An 18294-nucleotide genomic window follows, 5' to 3' on the forward strand; every position below is an offset into this window, starting at 1 on the left:
GGTCTGAAATTCCAAAATTGTTGGTCCAAGAGTGCCCTTCTGTAATGTCTTCAAGCACAATAAAAAGTAAAGTTGTATATAAGCAATACAATAACAGAGAAAAAGACTTAGCTGTGTTGCTTTAGAGCATTAAGGAAGAAATGAAAACCAAGACAAAGAGAGCATTATCATTTTTGTTTATCTATGGAGAATGCATTGCTCTTGTTGTTAAATCCTCTATTCAAATGTTATGCAAATTTTAATATTCTAAACAAACACCATGATGATGTCACTGAAATTATCTAGGAGTTCAGTAAGAAAAATAATTACCTGTCTCATCAGTGTTAAATACTTTAAATGAGTTCACTGAGGTCTCTGCTGACAAAAGTGCACATGTTGCTTATAGAGTCATACAGCGCAGAAGTAGACCCTTCAGTACAACCAGTCCATGCTGAACATAATCCCAAACTAAACTAGTCCCACCTGCCTGCTCCTGGCCCATATCTCTCCCAACCTTTCCTATTCATGTACTTATCCAAATGTCTTTTATATGTAATTGTGCCCACATCCACCACTTCCTCAGAAAGTACTTTCCACACGCAAACCACCCCCTGTGTAAAAACTTTTCCTCTTATGTCTTTTTTTAAAATCTCTCTCCTGTCACCTTAAAAATGTGCCCCCTAGTCTTGAAATCCCCTGTCCTGGGCAAAAGACAACTACCATTAACCTCATTATTTCACAGACTTCTATCAGGTTGACTCTCAACCTCCTACATTCCAGGGAAAAACAAAGTCCCAGCCTATCCAACTTTTCTTTAAAACTCAAACCTTCCATACCTGACAACATCCTGGTAAATCTCTTCTGAATCCTCTTCAGCTTGATGATATCCTTCCTATAACTGGGCGTACAGAACTGGGCAGAGTATTCCAGAAGAGTCTCTGGTTACTCCAACATTAATTGCACACAAAAAATATGTGCTTGTATATAATTTCTCTAGATGTGTCTATAAATATGTTAATGAAGAATGCATTTAGAAGAATGAAAAGTGCTGTAATTGAAACATTTAGAATTCTTAAGAGGCTTGACCAGATAAATACTGGAAAGATGTTTCCCATGATTGAGGAGACTGGAACTATGTGTCACAGTCTCAGAGTAGGCACCAAAAAAGGAAGTGTACATTATCTCCCTTACTCCTGAAGCAAATAAGGCCAGTAAACAACAAAAAAAGGTAGTCTTTCATCTGAGAAGATGTTGTAATCCAATAGATAGGGTGCTTCTTTCTGATTGACGGCTTGCATCACGTTGTCATAGTACTTACCAAACAGTCCTGCAGTCTCTTAGCTCTATACATAATACTTTCAAGTCTACCATAGATCATAGAATCATAGAATCACTTTACTGTGAAAACAAGCCATTTGGCCCAACAAGTCTACATCGCCCCTCCAAACAGCATCCCACTCAGACCCATTCCCCTACCCCAAGAAAATCTCCCTTGCTAAAATGTTCACTTTTTAAAATCACTTCTGCACATGTCTATCCTTAATCTTTTATGTATCCCCTGTATAACCTGAATCTTTTATAAATGCTTTGTATGCTGTGAAATTCTCCTGAGTCTTGATTTGTTATGCTGAAGTCATTGGGGCTTGCCTGCATAATGACTTGCACATCTCATAATTTTTCATCTTCCAGAGCCAAGCCTTACCACGTTTAATCAGATAATTGAAATGGGAGATTTTAATTTACTTTCAGGACTTACAGCGTAGTTATTTTACTATTGTCAGTTGCTTCTCTAATCAATCACCTGGAGCCGTCACATCTGCCTCCGGGCTCAAAGCAGAAAACAATAATTCCGAAACTATTGTCAGGCAAGAATTTTCAAGATCCCAAATTTCTCAATTTCTGTAATCTTTGCTGCTTAGACTTGGCATTGACTAGTCAATCTATATCAGAACCTTTAAGACTTTGTAAATTACTAAGGAAAATACTTCATGATTTTGAATACCCTGTCAGACATTCTGTTTACTTATTCTACTATAACAAACATAATCCCAGTTTTTCTGAAATTTGCAGATAGATAATGGCCTTTATTTTAGCTCTGAATTCTGTAAATTTTCTGTGAAGCTTCTTTATGCCATTGAGGTCATTTGAAAAATAAACTTTCTAAAGGGTTACAGATTTACGTAGTTAGGAGTGATGCCGTCTACTTAGAACCTTTTGTAAATTGGGAAAATGCAAATTTTTGCACAGGCTGCTAACCAGACTCTGGGAACTTAATTAGTGCAATGGACCACTTTATAATGTTAAGTAAATTTAACAAATTACGCATCAGGTTACTTGTGTACTTCATTAGGTGAAGCTTGTTACTAAACACAGATAACTAAGCATATAACCTATAGATGGCAATTTGCATAGGTCTTTTACAGGTCATGTTACCCTTGTCTCTATACTGATGTGTATTGGTTTAGCACCAAATTGTGGGGTGACCTGCATTGCAGGAGGGCGCATAATGAGGCCACTGCGGGAGTGAGAGAGCGAGAAAAGGCGTCGGGCTGGAAGGTAACTTGGGGGAAAAAAAGCAAAAGTAAGCCCTTTGAACCAACTCCACTTTTTACTAAAGTCAAGGCAGATCTTATGGCTCCACTTCACTTTCTCTTACTTTCTCCATTAATTTCCTTAGTTACTAAAAATATTAATCTTTTTCTTGAATATTCTGAAGAACTGAGCAGCCAACCACAGGTCTGGAATAGAGGAATCTAAAAATTCGCAAATGTTCTAAATTCAACAAAATATATGCTTGATCTACTTGATTTCACCTTTTAAGTTAATTCTCTCATCTTAGGGATTAGACAATTTAAAAGTTTTAATGAAGTGTTTCACCACTTGATGGCAGACCTTTGCTCACAACCAGACATGCAGTCATAAATGGCAATGGGTGCATGAAGTGCCAATATTTCAGAAAGAAATTTCATATTCATCTGTTCTTAACTTTTCTTAAGCCCATTTTCTCAAGTCTGTGGCCTCTAAAGGCTTAACCACTTCTGATGTTAGGCTAGTTATCCTTTTGCTGCCTACTTTATCCATTTCTTCCCTTTTTAAAATCCTCTGGCACACCTTCTGTATCTGGTTACTCTTGGAATGTTGTGGTCAGCGCCTCTATTATCTCCTCTTTGACAACATTCGAAAGTGAATGCCATTGTATAGTCACTCATACAGTGTCATCTTATTTTCAAATTAAAATAGGAAATAATTTCTCTGTGTAAATTTGTGGTATCCCAGACTCTACAGTCCAGTTATTTCTTTTGGCCAGATAGCTAGAATGCGGCTCAGATTAACAGTTTGGATTTTGCAAGCTCTGAGATAGAGAGAGAGCCTACTTCCTTACTTAGTAAAATAAAACATTGGCACTTAGCCATGTTTGGGCAAGTAACTGCCCAGGACCTGCCTTTGGGCAGAGACCATGAAAAGAAGAATGTGAATGAGATTTTGTCGATAGAATGTGGTCCCTGACGTTATAACTGGAACTGTGCACTGGTTACATGCTCTGTCGCTTTTCCATTCCCCATGTGATTGCATGCAGACAGCAGCTAAACAAAGACAAGGCAGACGTGCTAGCTATCTCCCCACGCACTCCCCCCCCCCCCCCCCCCCCCCGCCCCATGCCCATCCGGTACCCTGTCTTTCTGAAAAGTTTAAGTGATGGAAAGCTTGCTTATCTGCCGACACAGCTACAAAAATAGCGAGGGTTGAAAATCAATCCCAGATAGTGTCAAAGAACAGTACAGCACAGAAAATGACCTTGGCATTTGAAACCATATTAGATTGTTTGAAGAATAATCTATATAGTCCTACTCCCCCACTCTTTCTACATATCCCTGCAAGTACTTTCTCCTTCAAGTATTTATCCAATTCTATCTATTCAAGCAGCTTCTCTTTCTCACAGAATAAGAGAACAATCAGAATGGTTACAACACAGCCGGAGACCATCCAACTTGTCGAGCCTGTGCTAACTATCTGAGAGAAGCAGTTAATCTCATTTTTACAATCATATATACTTACCTAAATCCAAAGTGAAATTTAAATAGCTTTACTAAATATCCACTTGACATCTTACTTACTGGTAATCAACTTCTACACTCTGGCCACATGACTGTAATCTCGTATTCCTGGAACCAGCTGGTAAAGTTGTTTTATAGCCACTCCAAAGCCGTCAGCTCCTTCCTAAAATGTGTTACCCTGAATTGAGGACAACATACCGAGATAGCACCACTTCCTTGCTTCCAAACTAAAAGCAACCAATTATAAAACGTATATATGCTTTAGAATCCAATCAGTGTGGAAGCAGGCCATTTGGCCCTTCAAGTCCATATCAACCCACAGACCCACCCACAAACCTTATTCCTGTAACCCTTCATTTCCCATGGCTAATCCACCTAATTTACACATCCCTGGACATAGGGCAATTTAGCATGGGCAATCCACCTAATCTGTACATGCTTGGACTGTGGGAGGAAACAATTCACCAAGTTTACCTAAATAACTGTTCCCTGACCTATAATGCCAAGATGGGCAAGATCTCCCAAGCGAGATCTTAGGAATACCATGGCTTCCAAATTCTTATTTAGCTCAAGTGTTTGTTGTTGGGACAAAAAACATCAATCCCTCATCCTATTGGGAACACTTCACAAGAAAACTAGTGTTTCAAGGAACACTCCCCCAAAATGATACTTCATTTTTGTTAACATTGAAGGAAGTTAGAAAATGCAGTTTAATGCTGTTGACTGTTTAATAACCTGATTCTCCTTCCTGCTTCCCTGTTGTTAGCTTAAATTTTAAGAAAACCTAAGATCTGTGTAACTTTTTTCTCCTGTTAGTGAATGCTATCTTTAATGAAAGGTCATAATTAGAACATGTTTTTTTTATGCTGGAATAGTTGATTTGTTTTTAATGCTTGGCTGCAAATTTGTGAGGGAACTAAATTTTGTGGAATGTTAAGTGCAAGATTATCAACCAAGTCTTGTACGGTTCATGTAACTGTCAAATATTTTCGGTCTTGAATTTCGTTTACATCATTGTTTAATTGCTTTTGTGGCTCTATTCAAGTGTCATCAATCCAAAGAGGTCTCAGGCTGTCTCGCACAAAAGTCCTGCTCGAAGAAATCCTGGGTCAGACTCCTCATCTACTGAAGACTCCAACCAGGCATACGCCTTAGGTCAGACACAACATACGTTAAAGAGGAGCTAACTTTGTTTATATATGCACTGTAGTATTTAGCACCAACAGGAAATTTGTTCTGTAATGCACACTTCAAATTTAGTGGTCCTGTGCACTTCTCCCCCAAATTAGTTTTCTCCTGAATATTTCTATCATAAGCCTAACCCTCATTGATTTGTTAGGGAGTGCAGGGGGTTACAGATCTCATTACCCATTAGATTTGTGCAACACTGGGACTAGTTCTGAGGGGGACGAGCCTGTGCAGTCTGGAAGAGATGCACACAAACACAGCCAGATATTCTTTGTGGAAGTTTTGCTTTGTCTGTTTGAGAGAGTTTGAACTAATTTCTCAGGGGTAGGTAACCAAGATGTGGCACTAAAAAGGAGATTAAAGGTGCATAATGAATCTTTTGAAAACACATAGTTGGTACTGAAGCAAGAAATAATGAGATTTTGGTAGAGTGAGATCAAGAGGGCGTATAAAGATAATTTGCTTTCAGCTGAACTGCGTTTAACTAATGAACATAAAGTTTGAGAGTTGCCTGCATCACCCTGATCGAGAGTGGGGGCAATCAAGTTCCTGGCTCAGCACCCAGAAGTAGAAAATGACATTCTTTTTGTTTTAGCTTTTTATTAACCAGTTTTAGAGGGAGTATAAAATAGATTTACAGTACATGAATGTAAACACACTGAATATGATAAGTAAGATTAGTTTACAACAGGCACACAACCACATGAAAATATGATGACATGGTGACAATGAAAACTTAGTTTAGCAATATATCAGACAAGATACTAAATATTCCTGGATATAAGGCATTCAGGAAAGTAAGTAAGGGAAGGAAAGAAATAAGGAAGCATGACAGTATCGAGAGAGAAAATGCAATGAACAGGTCAAGCACAGAATATATTTGGTTGGCATCATGAAATAATATAGATACTATTGAGGCTACCCACTGCTGAGAAAGATATGGAGGAACAAATTAGGTGTGAAATTACAGAGAAGTGCAAGAAGTAAAGAATGATTATGATAAACATCTTCAGCCATCCTAATTTACACTCGAGTAGTAGGAATGTGAATAGCAGCGAAGAGTTTCTGAAATGTGTTTAGCAGAATGTCTTGATCGTTGTGTTGCTGACTCTGTGATGTGAATCAATAATCAGGAAAACACATATGGGGAGTGATCATAGTGTCCTAGTTTTAGGTTGTTTACGAGAAAAGGACATGGAGCAATCTAGAATAAAAAGCCATTAATTGGAATAGGATCAGTTTCAATGGGATTGAGAGTGGATCTGTCTCAGGTAAATTAGATTCAGAGAATGGAAGGCAACACCTTATTTTGGAGGGAGGGAGATATTTTGCTTTCAGCTGAACTGTGTTTAACAGATGAGCATAAAGTTTGAGAGTTGCCTGCACCACCCTGACCGAGAGTGGGGGCAATCAAATTCCTGGTTCTACACCGGAAATAGAAAATGGCCCTTTTTTTTGTTTTAGGTTTTTATTAACCAGTTTTAGTTCTGAAAGTTTTTTTAAAATTTGAATTCTTGGGCAGCTGTCCATCATGTGAGACAGTTTGCTCCAGTTATCAAGAAATGTACCATATTTCAGGGAGTGTGAGAAAGCCTTAAAGATCATATAAAGGAAGAATTTTACCGGGGATTAATGTATTTCAGTTATACATGATAGCTAGTAAAACTGGCATTGCTGTTCCTGAAGCAGAGATGCTTATGGGACATTTATAGAAGTATATAAAATTATGACAGATTTTGAAAAAGTCAATCCCCTATTTAGTGGTGAGACAGTGCCAGAAATGTTTGCATGTAGTAATGTTCAAAAGGACTTTGGCACAATACTTGAGAAGGTCAAACATTTGCAAGGCAATGACCACAGGGCAGCAGAATGAGACTAATTAGCTTGCTTTCTCCAAGAGCGGACACAGATGTGATGGTGTATGACAGGTAGTAATAAGGCTTCATCACTATTTGAGTTACAGATTACTCAGGAAAAAATAGTGTAGTACAACATTAAAAATTTTGGAGGTAAATTCCAAAAAAATTCTAGTTGAAAGTCCCTTAAGTGAAATCATGTTTTGGCATATTGCTAACATGTTGTTTAACCAAAAGCTTGGGACAGTTAAGGCCCATAACAGTCAAAAGCTGTGGAACTTCTGCAATTATTTCATTTCATTAACAATAAAAGAAATTGTAAAGAATGTAATGTGATGGATAGCAATCTGGTTTCGCCAGAAGATATCCACATTCAGCAATTAATGGTAATTTCATGATTATCCAATGATAATCAGCTGTGGTTTAGGTTAAAATAACACAACGCCTCAAAACAAAACTTTCACCATTTGAAGCGGTTATTCATTATTTATGGTTCCCATTTGTCAGTATTTTACTTAAACTCCTCCAGCACACGAGAATATTTTTTTTCATTTTTGAGTAAAGTTCTTTGTTCGCAAGTTGATCTCCTGACATGTCATTGTTTAACTTTTTGGTAATCAGTTAGTGTCTTCATTTTGTGTGTTTCATTGTAGCACTTAAAATAATTGAAATTAAATCTGTTGACTTTTAGTTGCCTCCAGTGGAACAATTCCTGATATAGAGAGATTGTGTTATAAGCAAAGGCTAAACTCTGTAGAGTTTAGAAGAATGACAGATGACCACAGTGAAACATGTAGAATTCTTAAGAGGCTTGAGTAAATGCTGAAAGGATATTTCCCTTAGTGGGAATGTCTAGGTCCAGAGGACGTAGTCTTAGAATAAAGGGGTGCCACTTTAAGACTGAGTTGGGGAATCCTTTCTCTGAACGTTGAGAGTTTTTGGAACTCCTTGCTGCAGAAAGCTATTGGGGCAGATCCTTGAGTATGTCTATAGACAAATAGAGTGACATTTTTGATCAGTAGGGGAATTGAGGGTTGTAAGGAAAGGGCAGCCATGTGGCCTTGAGGAATGTCGAATCAGCCCAGATCCTTTTGAATGGCAGTGCAGGCTCGAGGGGCTAAACAGCCTACTCCAGTTCCTACTAATGATCTGTTTCGCCAAGCTAATTATATTTTGCATTCATCTCTAGACAGAGTGGTCTTTTTGCTTAGAGTGAATTATAGATTGCAACAATAGTAAGTGTGAAACAGTTAACTTTGCACTGCTACCGCATTTTTGATTTAAAGGCAACCGTAGTCTGAACTGATCTGACAACAGAGAGAAGTTCAACCACCCAGAAAGGGGAATTGCAGTACACTTTGGAATTAGTGTGTGATTCACCCCATTGAAATCAGTGGGGAGTTCACCAACCAGAATGCATGACAGAACTTAACCCCTTCTCTACTTGTTCAATGAACAGATTGAAAGCATTTTAGCATTTTAATTTTTCCTGGTTAAGTTTGAAAGCTAAATTTATACAGCTGCATAAAATGTTCTAAGAAATTAAGTTGCAAATTAATTGAAAAATTCTTACCTTGCTGTTGTAATCATAAGAACTCTATTTTTCAGCTTTGCATTTTTTTTTATTACTGTATGTTTTGTTATTAGGGATTAGCATGCACAGTTCTGGGATCCCATCAACCCCTGCTACCTTGACAGCCAATGGTAGGCAGCAGAATGAACTGAGTTTACAATGTACAGGTGCCTTCACTATTTAAAGCCTTGGTGTGACTGTACAACATTGGCTTCTCAACTTTGTGTTTCTACTTCTGTTACTGTCTCTGTTTCTCTCACTTTTCCTGCCGTCTAACAGAAACTTCTTGCAGGTAATGTTTTAGTCTTTTATTTTTCTTACACTGATTTTGATTTAGCTGATTAAAGTTTGCTTCCACAATTTATGTTAATATATCAGTCTGTTTCCCAAGGAGTTTAAGCATGGAAAATGGCAGAGTATTTTCTCTTTTAACCCAGAGATATTAGTAGTTTAAAGTACCTGCTTCCTGCAACTAGAAGAAAAATAGAAATCATCTGAGATTACTGCTTTTTGTTGACCAAGACCATGGAATTAATGCCTGCCAGAGTTTTTTGCAATATATTTTTTTCCCATGGGCACATTAAGGAATTACATGCTGTTTTCAGTTAACTATGTGAAATGGAAAAAAGTGCCTGCTGAACAGGAGATCTTCTAATATAATTGCTTTGTCAAGTTGGAAAAAAGAGGGATAGGGAAATTCATATCTTAAAGTGGTGGTATTTTTTGCTTTATATATTGGTACAGCACATATAGATAATCACCTGGAGTATTTTGCAAATTGATGAAAATGTACTGAAAGGATGATTGAATTTTGAACCATTTCTAATTTTGTTTTTCAATTCATAGATTTATCATTGGAACTTATAAGTTCTGTTAATGCTGAACTAAAATGCAAATCACAATTAAATTTAGACCTCATATATTTAATAATTTTGGAGATAAATATCTAAGAGAATGAATTTCTTTGCTAAAATTGTATTTTCCCACATATGAATTAACTGTGACTCACTAATATTGAGAAAACCAAAATATCCTCCATTCATGTCTGATTTTGAAGCTATTAATAACTCCGTAGCCATCAAATGCAACATTGATCTGCTTGTCAAATGAAGTGTCTCTTCAATGTATTTAATTTATAAAACTCTTTTAATAAAGAGATCATGCTCCTTTAAAGATAGCAATAGTTTATTCCCTTCCTAAACTGCGGAACATACTGTCACTCCTTGAAAGATATTTTTTCTTTTTTTTCTCTTCTCACTTCTTCTCAAAATCTCTGTACGTTTTCTATTTTGAATTATGCAACCTGTCAGGACATCTGCTCCAAGTTCTGTGTCAGCATCAGGTGTAAAGTTGCTGGTGCTCGATGTGTGATGATGAAATAGTTATCTTGCGTTTTCTGCCCTTTCCCCCCCGGAGAGACTGCATGGTGCTAAATGCTAACTCCAAATGGCTGGGTGAAGATCAGAAATTTGTCACATGTAAATTTACTGTATTGTGCTTCGAATTCAGATTTCTTTTCCAAAGCTGTAGCATTTAGGTTTGGATGTAATTCATGTTTATTGAAATCTTTACTTGGGTGTTGTTAGACTACGATGAATCATTTTCCACGTAACTGTTAAAATTGACCTGTGTAATTGTAGGATCCAAATGGCTTATGATTAGGTGACACAAATGTTTTGTAGGAAACATATGATTGTACGATAGAAAGATGATGTTTAATAATCAGTAAATATTGAAATAAAATAATGATAAATTCATTATGTAGAACATACCAAAATGAATTTAGTTGCTGATTGCTAAATGGTTCATTTGGAGAATTAAGAAAAATGGGAGAAACCAAATATGCAACTGCACACTAATCATTAGTGTATGTTCCTGGCAGTGATATTTTATCCAGCTTATAATTCTTCCTTTTTATATTATATGCAACAGTTTTGGCAGAATAATTGGAGCTGCAAACCTTCTAATTATTCTGTCCAACTATTATGTGAACTAGTATTTCAATTCTGGCCAAAGTGTTTAAGTCCCCTTAGTGCCCGGTTTCTCAATTGCCAGCCCTAAATATATTTTAAAAGGTTTTGTCACTACACTATTCTAAACAGCTTTGCAAGGGAAGCAGCTGCTATTCTGAAATAGTGAATGTTTCTATCAAATGGGTGCTGTTATAAGATCATAGAAGAATTAGAAATGGATGGAAAATTATAGTAATTATCAACAGAATACTAAGGCAAATACAATTGTTCATTAATATAAACATGTTGAAAACAATATCTGTGGTGTAGATTAGATCTTTATTGAAATTTGTTTTTATCAATGTTTCTAATTTGTATAATTTTTGATTGCACTAACTTGGAGTCTGAATTTTTTCTTTGAAAGATACTCTTCATCAGAAATTTAGTGCCTTGCCTTCACCTGAAAGAGAGCTTAGATTTATAAAACTGAAGAAGGATGTAAAACATGGCTTAGGTATGGTCGTTTGGTGCATTTGTTTAATTTATCTACAGATGAGGAGTGATAATAGCAGTTAATATGACTAATACCTACACAATTTTACAGCAAAGACCAAGAAGGAATATGTATTTGTTTTCAGAATAAGAAAGGTCACCATCCTCTGACTAGGTGAATTCTAAGCTAGAAATTGTCAAAAAGTATTTTCCCTCCTTGCGTGACCTAATAACAGAAAAAGCATAAGTAAGCACATTATATGAAATAAAGAACTTAAATGGAAATGCTCACTGTCACAATGTGTTTCTTTGTGTCCTCTGGGATAAAGGTGACCAATTAAAAGTATCTTATTAATGTCATTAAAATATCATATGAATATTATTTAATTGCTCTTTCAAAATAGGTTTTCAAATTGTTGGTGGAGAAAAAACTGGCAAACTCAACTTAGGAATTTTTGTCACCACAGTAATGCCAGGAGGGCCAGCAGAGTTGGATCAACGTTTAAATCCAGGTACTTCATACATCTATATTGTAAATGATCCTTAGGAAGGAAGGAGTTGAAATTCCTCAACTCTTCTGTTACACAGTCTGGCAGAAATGATCAGAAAGATAGGCTGAGACTCTGCAAGCCATGAAAGAGGCATAAGTTCCCATGCAAGTAGCATAGTAGGGGAGATAAGGCAGAGACATTGAATGCAATGAGGTTTAACACTCCAAGGCCCTGAAGAGATCCAGTGGTTAACTATTGGGAGTCCCGCATAAAATTGTGACCGTGATTAGAACGGAAGTGGGGAAGACAGTTAGTTCTTTTTCAAGTATTAAAATATGATACCCTTACAAAGTAGCTGTTTAATTCTTTTCTGGGGTAGAGAGAGTACACCCCTACTTGTCAGTCAATTTGCAGCCCAGTTGTTGGATTCTGCATCAAGTAATGACCAATGTGTGCATTTAGTGCTTTGTCTTCTAACGGCATGTGAAGACATGAAAATTTTTAAGCTTGTGGGCATTTCCTGAAGTCTGTACCAACATTTAGACATAACACATTTGGGAACAATTTAATTCCTTTATCTTTAACAGTTGTGTTGCGTGGACAATTTTTATATTGCAGATACTTTCCTTTTTGACTATTTTAATACCACACAATGGACATCAGCTTAACTAGGTCATTTTAATTTTTTTTAAAAAGTTTCCATTCAGTATTTTGTTCAAAATGAGTTCTTAAATTCAGTGATTGAACTAATTGTATTGAGCACAGTTACATTTCTATGAATTCGAATGTTGTGAAATTCCATGTAGTTTTAGCTTGCTGCAAGATATAAAATTATTTCAGCCTCACCTTTTAAAATGCACCAAAAATGCTTGCAATATTGCTGTTTGCTAAATAACCTTTGTGTTTTCATGTCTATAGGTGATCGCCTGATATCTGTAAATGACATCAGTTTAGAAGGCGTTACCCATGACAGAGCAGTTGAAATTTTACAAAATGCCCCTGAAGACGTGACCTTAGTGGTGTCTCAGTTGAAAGAGAAACTTTATAGAGGAACCGATTTTTCTTCAGGTACTATATCTGCATTTCAAAACTCACAATCTGAACTCTTAACTATAAAAACCTGAACATGCTATTACACGTGTTCACTGTACCATACTGCAAGATAACCTGACTAACTTTAAATTTCTTTCCTTGGGTTTCCTCATCTTCAAAACCTTGAACAAGAATGATTGATGATGAACAATGACCAGGAAGAGCTGTGCAGTATTGTACAAGTGCAGTTCATATTCTTTATATACTCGGCCTTTTGGCAGTTGAATTGGATTTGGCAGCTACCCAATTAATCCTATATTTTTTAATCGACCCTTCACGATAGAACTTACAGTGGCATTAAGGCAGAAATTTTATACTGTTACAAGTGTCAGCATTTTAAAGCAGTGGGGGCTAATACATTACCAAATATTAAAGTTTTACATGATTCAAGCTTTGCCCATAACACTGAGTCCACCATTTGAGAACAAGTACGCAGATATGACTAAAACAACTCCAATTAAAGATCGATTATGAGCAGACTTCATTCCAAATTATGCTAGTTGTCACTGAATGCCATTAAGCTGGCTATGGTGAAGATAGGAACATAAACAATAGGAGCAAGTGTTGGCCATTCAGCCCCTCAAACCAGTAGCACCATTTTATTAGATCTTGGCTATGCCGCGCCCTCAACTCCATGTTTATGCTCACTCCTCGTAGCCCGTAACTCCTCAAGGTTTCAAAAAAGCCTATCTGATTACTTTTTAAATACCTTCAATAGCCTGGCCTGTTCACCTCTCTGGGATAGAGAATTCCAGACATCTGCTCTGATTGAAGAAATTTCTATGTGTGCTGTGGTTGGTTTGCTTACCGAGCTGGTGCATTAATTCACAGATGTTTCATTACCCTGCTGGGTAACATCATCAGTGCGGCCTCTGATGAAGCGCCGTTGTGTTCCCCTGCCTAGTATTTAACTTTGAGATCTGTTGGATTTGATGACCTCATTTCCGGTTTTTCTTCACTGTGGTGTGTATATATAGGGTCTAGTTCTATGCGTTTGTTGATGGCCTTCTTGGTGGAGAACCAGGCCTCCAGGAATTCCCGTGCTTGTCTGTTTGGCCTGTCGTAGGATCCTGGTGTTGTCCCAATCGAACTGGTGGTTCTCCTTATCCTTGTGAATGGAGACAAGTGAGTATTGGTTGTGTGTTTTTGTTGCTACTTTTGTTCACGTACTCTTGTGGCCAATTATCTTCCTGTCTGTCCAATGTAATGTTTGTTGCAGCCCTGGCATGAAATTTTGTACATCTCTGGTTGGCCTGTCCTAGGATCCTGGTGTTGTCGCAACTGAACTGGTGTACAAAATTCAAATACAAATGCAAAGACTGCAGCAAGCATTACATTGGACATACAAGAAGATAATTGGCCACAAGGGTACATGAACACGAAGTCGCAACAAAAACACACAACCAATACTCACTCGTCTCCATTCGCACTGATATTCCGAGAGGCCTGGTTCTCCACCAAGAAGGCCTTCAACAAACACATGGAACTAGACCCTACATATATACACCACTGTGAAGGAAAACCGGAAGTGAGGTCATCACATCCAACAGACTCCCAAGTTTAAATACCAGGAGGGAAAACACAACAGCGCTTCATTGGAGGCTGCACTGATGATGTTACCCAGCAGGGTAATGAAACGTCTGCGGAACAACAAACCAGCTCAGCGAGTGAACCAACCGCAACATCCACAACCCGAACTGCAGATATACTCAAGAACCATTTCTATGCGTACTTCCAATTTAAAATAGTGTCCCTTTATTCTGAACTATGTCCACTTGGTTGAGATTTCCTAATGAATGGAAACACCTTCTCAACATCTGCACTATCACCGACCCTCGCAAGCTTTGTGTGAAGGTGCAATCAGATGACCCCTCAATCTTCTAAACTCTAATGAATAAAGGCCTAACCTGTTTAACTATTCTTTATCAGTAAACTCCTACTTCCCAGGAATACAGCCCAGTGAATCACTCTTCAGCAGCCTTTAATGCCCATCTGCCCTTTCGTAAGTTTGGGGACCAAAACTGTGTAGCAGTCCTCCAGGTATGGCCTTACCAACACCCTGTGCCATTGTAACAAGACTTCCCTATTTTTAAACTTCAAACCTCTAGCAATAACAACCAAAAATTATTTTGCCGCCTTAATTACTCCTGTATGCTAACTTTGTGTTTCATGCAAAAGAAAACCTAGATCCAGTTTGTGCTGCACTATTTGGAGTCTCTCTCCATTTAAGTAATAGCCTGCCTTTTGACACTTCCTACCAAGGTGTATAATCTCACACTTCACTCTGTTAAAATCTGTCTGCCAAGCTTTTATCCATTCACTCAACCTATCTATATTTCAGTACTGAAGAAGAGTCTGTTGCAGTTTGCACAGATGCTACCAGACCTACTGAGTATTTTCAGTCCTTTCTGTTTTTCCAGACAGTATGTACTCACCTCCACAGACATGAGTACCAGTTCTAAACTTTAACAGTATTACAGAGACAAAATGATGGGCTCGAGTATTTGGTATACAAGTAGGACAGCAAAGTGTTCAATACATTTAATTATAGCTAGCTGCAAAATGTCCAGCTGATTTTAACTAGCAGAAGGTTGCATTGCCCAATCAAATGGGGTTGGTAAGCCTCCCTTTAAGATGTAATGAGAAAAGAGCCCGCAAACTATATGTTTCAAATTTGTAATGGTGATTGTACTTTAATTGGGAAAGGGGTCTCATGAGCTTTATGGTTTGCTGTACCCAAACTGTGTGTTTTTATTTTATTCACATGTACCTCCTCTGAATGGAAAAAGGAATGAGGAACAAGTCTAGAAGCCCTTGCCGTAATTTAGGAAGACGGGATTATGAAGAAGTGTCATCTTCGGAAGAACATAATGGATCATTTGGTCATCATAGAACTCATCCTGTAAGAACTTCTGTTCCACCTGAGCAAAAACGAAGAGGAAGTACAAGCTCCCAGGACTCTAGAACTGAAAGTGCAGGGCTTTCACAAAGCCAAGTACATGGTTTCTACAAAAATCGAACTACCTGTAGAGCACCGCAATCTGCTGGTTACGAAGGAGTCTCTGCACTAATGGAAATGAGGCAGGGTATGATGCAGAATGTTTTGGACAGCACAGGGCCATCAAGCAGTACTAATGTTGAAACACCTAAAGAGACAGATTGCTCGGACCGAGGTGACTCTGACATGGATGAAGCAACTTATTCCAGCAGTCAAGAGCAACGAAGTTCAAAAAAGGTGGATGTAATTTTTGTCATCTTTGCCAGTTTGCCTTTTTCCCATCAGTCCCCACCTGTCCCACTATCCCTGTGTCAGTCTGCAAACAGCGTATTGCAAAATTTTCTGTGCATTCTAGTGGTAGCAACAGATTTTTTTAAAAAATGGATTCCTGTTTGAATTTATAACCACAAAAACTCCAACCATAATATCCATGAAAATGTTTGTTAAATCTTTTGTTTATTACCAGTGGTTCTCAATACTAGGTCCATCAGGCATCCTGAAGCAAAAGCTCTGCTATGTTTCTAAGCTTACTTAGCCCATAACATTGTGTGTCTTGGCATCACAAGTGCACATTTAAATATTACTCAAATGTCGTGTGGACTTCTGCCTGTACCGTCCTTACTCTCATAGCTCCACTAAACGTTCTGCACCTTTCCTTAAATTTATGCCCCTGAGACTTTGATCCCTCCATCAAGGGGAAAAGTTCCTTCCTGTCTGCTGTATCTATGCCCCTTATACTTGAAAAATAACTTGTCATTTCCTTTATTTTGCCTTCCATGTCCCCTTTTTGTTTTGTTCTCCCAGTTTCTATCTTAAGCTCTCCCTTGCACATTTCAAAACACAGGAGAAATAATATTCCTGAACAGAAACAGTACCCTGGATAGTGCATAAACACAGATCAAATCTAGTTGTATTTTAAGTATTGCTATTTAAACTAATATCCACTTTATTCACATACAGGATTCTGCAGCAGATAAGGTGAAAAGAAGAGCTTTCCCTGATGCTAAGCAAAGCTCTTTGCTAAAGCCAGGAGATATTTTTGAAGTGGAGTTGTCAAAAATAGAGAACAGCTTGGGCATTAGTGTCACGGTACTGTTTGGCAAGGTTTTCAACATTCTGTTTCTCTACTTTACGAAATATTAATATTAATGTATTTAAATTTAGATCCAGTATGATAAATTTCAAAAAGGCCTGGACAACAGGACCAAATGCAGTAGCATCACAAACATTTGTGATAACAAGATGTACAGCTGGATGAACTCAGCAGGCCAAGCAGCATCAGAGGAACAGGAAGGCTGACGTTTCGCGTCTGGAACCTTCCTGAAGAAGGAATTCTCCATATTCTGTAGCATCGGCAGTTCCTACTATCTCACAAACATTTGTGATATTCTTTACTATTAAAATCAGTTGGAAACCTATAGCAGATGAGTTTCCATGGCCTTCCATTGTCTGGGCACTGAATGGACAGGGGTACCCAAGATGTGCTCGACCTGCACAGGTCTTGATGGACTAACTGTTGATGTGGCTTGGGTTTAAATATTGCCTGGTCACACCATTAACACAGTTATGCTCTGTATGCTGTGATATTGCCAATGGTCTCGAGCAGAAACAGTTGCAGACTTGAGAGGTCTACTGCCTCAAGATTCTGTGTTACCGTACACCTATTATGAAATAACGGCCAGAAAATATACTGGCCCATAGAATGAGATTGTGATTGTAAATGGGCCTTTCAAAACACTGCCTAAATTTATATCCTTTTCTAAAGTTCCCACGGTTTCAGAGAAACGCATACAAAACCAACAAACCAGCCAAAACTGAAATATCTAATCTAATTTTGTCTTTTATGTTTACGATTTCGGTGACTCTATATCCTACCTAAATGATGAGATAATTAAGCTGTAACATGGCTGCAATTAAGGCCTGAGATATTTCTTGAATTTGTGTGAATTCCTTGTTTACATATTTTGTGCCCCCAAGTAGACTGTGTCTCTATGTAGAAATTCAATGAATAATTTCCTTTCAGAATAGAACATTTAATCTTCAATCCCACCTTTCAAAATCTGTTTTTTGTTGACATCAATCTCTGACTTTTCCGTGATTAAATGATTTTTGCATTTAGTGAGCATTATCTCTGCTAATGTTTTCCCAAGATGCACAAATTCACAATTTTCTGAAGTAACTGAGAGCCACCTATCTGCCCAGTGCGTTAAGTTGTGTTCTGTTACAATTTTACACATAATTTTGCTTTTTGATATCAACACGCTGTAAGACCATGCCTTTTTTAAAGAAAAGATCTTGCAATATTCTCACAGGTTAGTCAACTGTCTGTGCCTATCTTCCATCATATGAATTTGCAGTATTTTTGTCTAGGGTGGTATTAACACAAGTGTGAGACATGGTGGGATTTATGTAAAAGGCATTATACCAGGTGGAGCTGCTGAAGCTGATGGACGTATTAAGAAAGGTAAGTTATCCATAACTGGTAATCAGACTGTATAAATGAATAAATTCATTTTAAATTGCTTTTCTAAATTGTACCGTAATGTTAACCTTCTGTTTAAGAACATTTGTGTTTTCTTTCACCAAACAATGGTCTGCAATTTTTACTATCTACTCAA

General features: G+C 37.7%; 1 protein-coding gene across 9 annotated transcripts in view; it reads left to right on the plus strand.

The window, feature by feature from the left end:
* ptpn13 (protein tyrosine phosphatase non-receptor type 13) overlaps positions 1 to 18294 on the plus strand; it is a 224979-nt gene that overhangs the window by 117870 nt on the left and 88815 nt on the right. For 4 of the 9 annotated variants that reach the window (XM_048534137.2, XM_048534197.2, XM_048534187.2 and 1 more), the window contains exons 19-26: positions 5080 to 5189; positions 8726 to 8782; positions 11028 to 11117; positions 11500 to 11607; positions 12505 to 12654; positions 15468 to 15913; positions 16637 to 16780; positions 18047 to 18140. In XM_048534137.2, coding sequence (XP_048390094.1) covers positions 5080 to 5189; positions 8726 to 8782; positions 11028 to 11117; positions 11500 to 11607; positions 12505 to 12654; positions 15468 to 15913; positions 16637 to 16780; positions 18047 to 18140 — 1199 coding nt within the window. The remainder of the gene's footprint in view (positions 1 to 5079; positions 5190 to 8725; positions 8783 to 11027; positions 11118 to 11499; positions 11608 to 12504; positions 12655 to 15467; positions 15914 to 16636; positions 16781 to 18046; positions 18141 to 18294) is intronic. The other 5 variants (XM_048534154.2, XM_048534169.2, XM_048534162.2 and 2 more) reach the window with 5 other exon arrangements.

Source organism: Stegostoma tigrinum, chromosome 1, assembly GCF_030684315.1.
Source record: "Stegostoma tigrinum isolate sSteTig4 chromosome 1, sSteTig4.hap1, whole genome shotgun sequence".
NCBI lineage: Eukaryota > Metazoa > Chordata > Chondrichthyes > Orectolobiformes > Stegostomatidae > Stegostoma > Stegostoma tigrinum.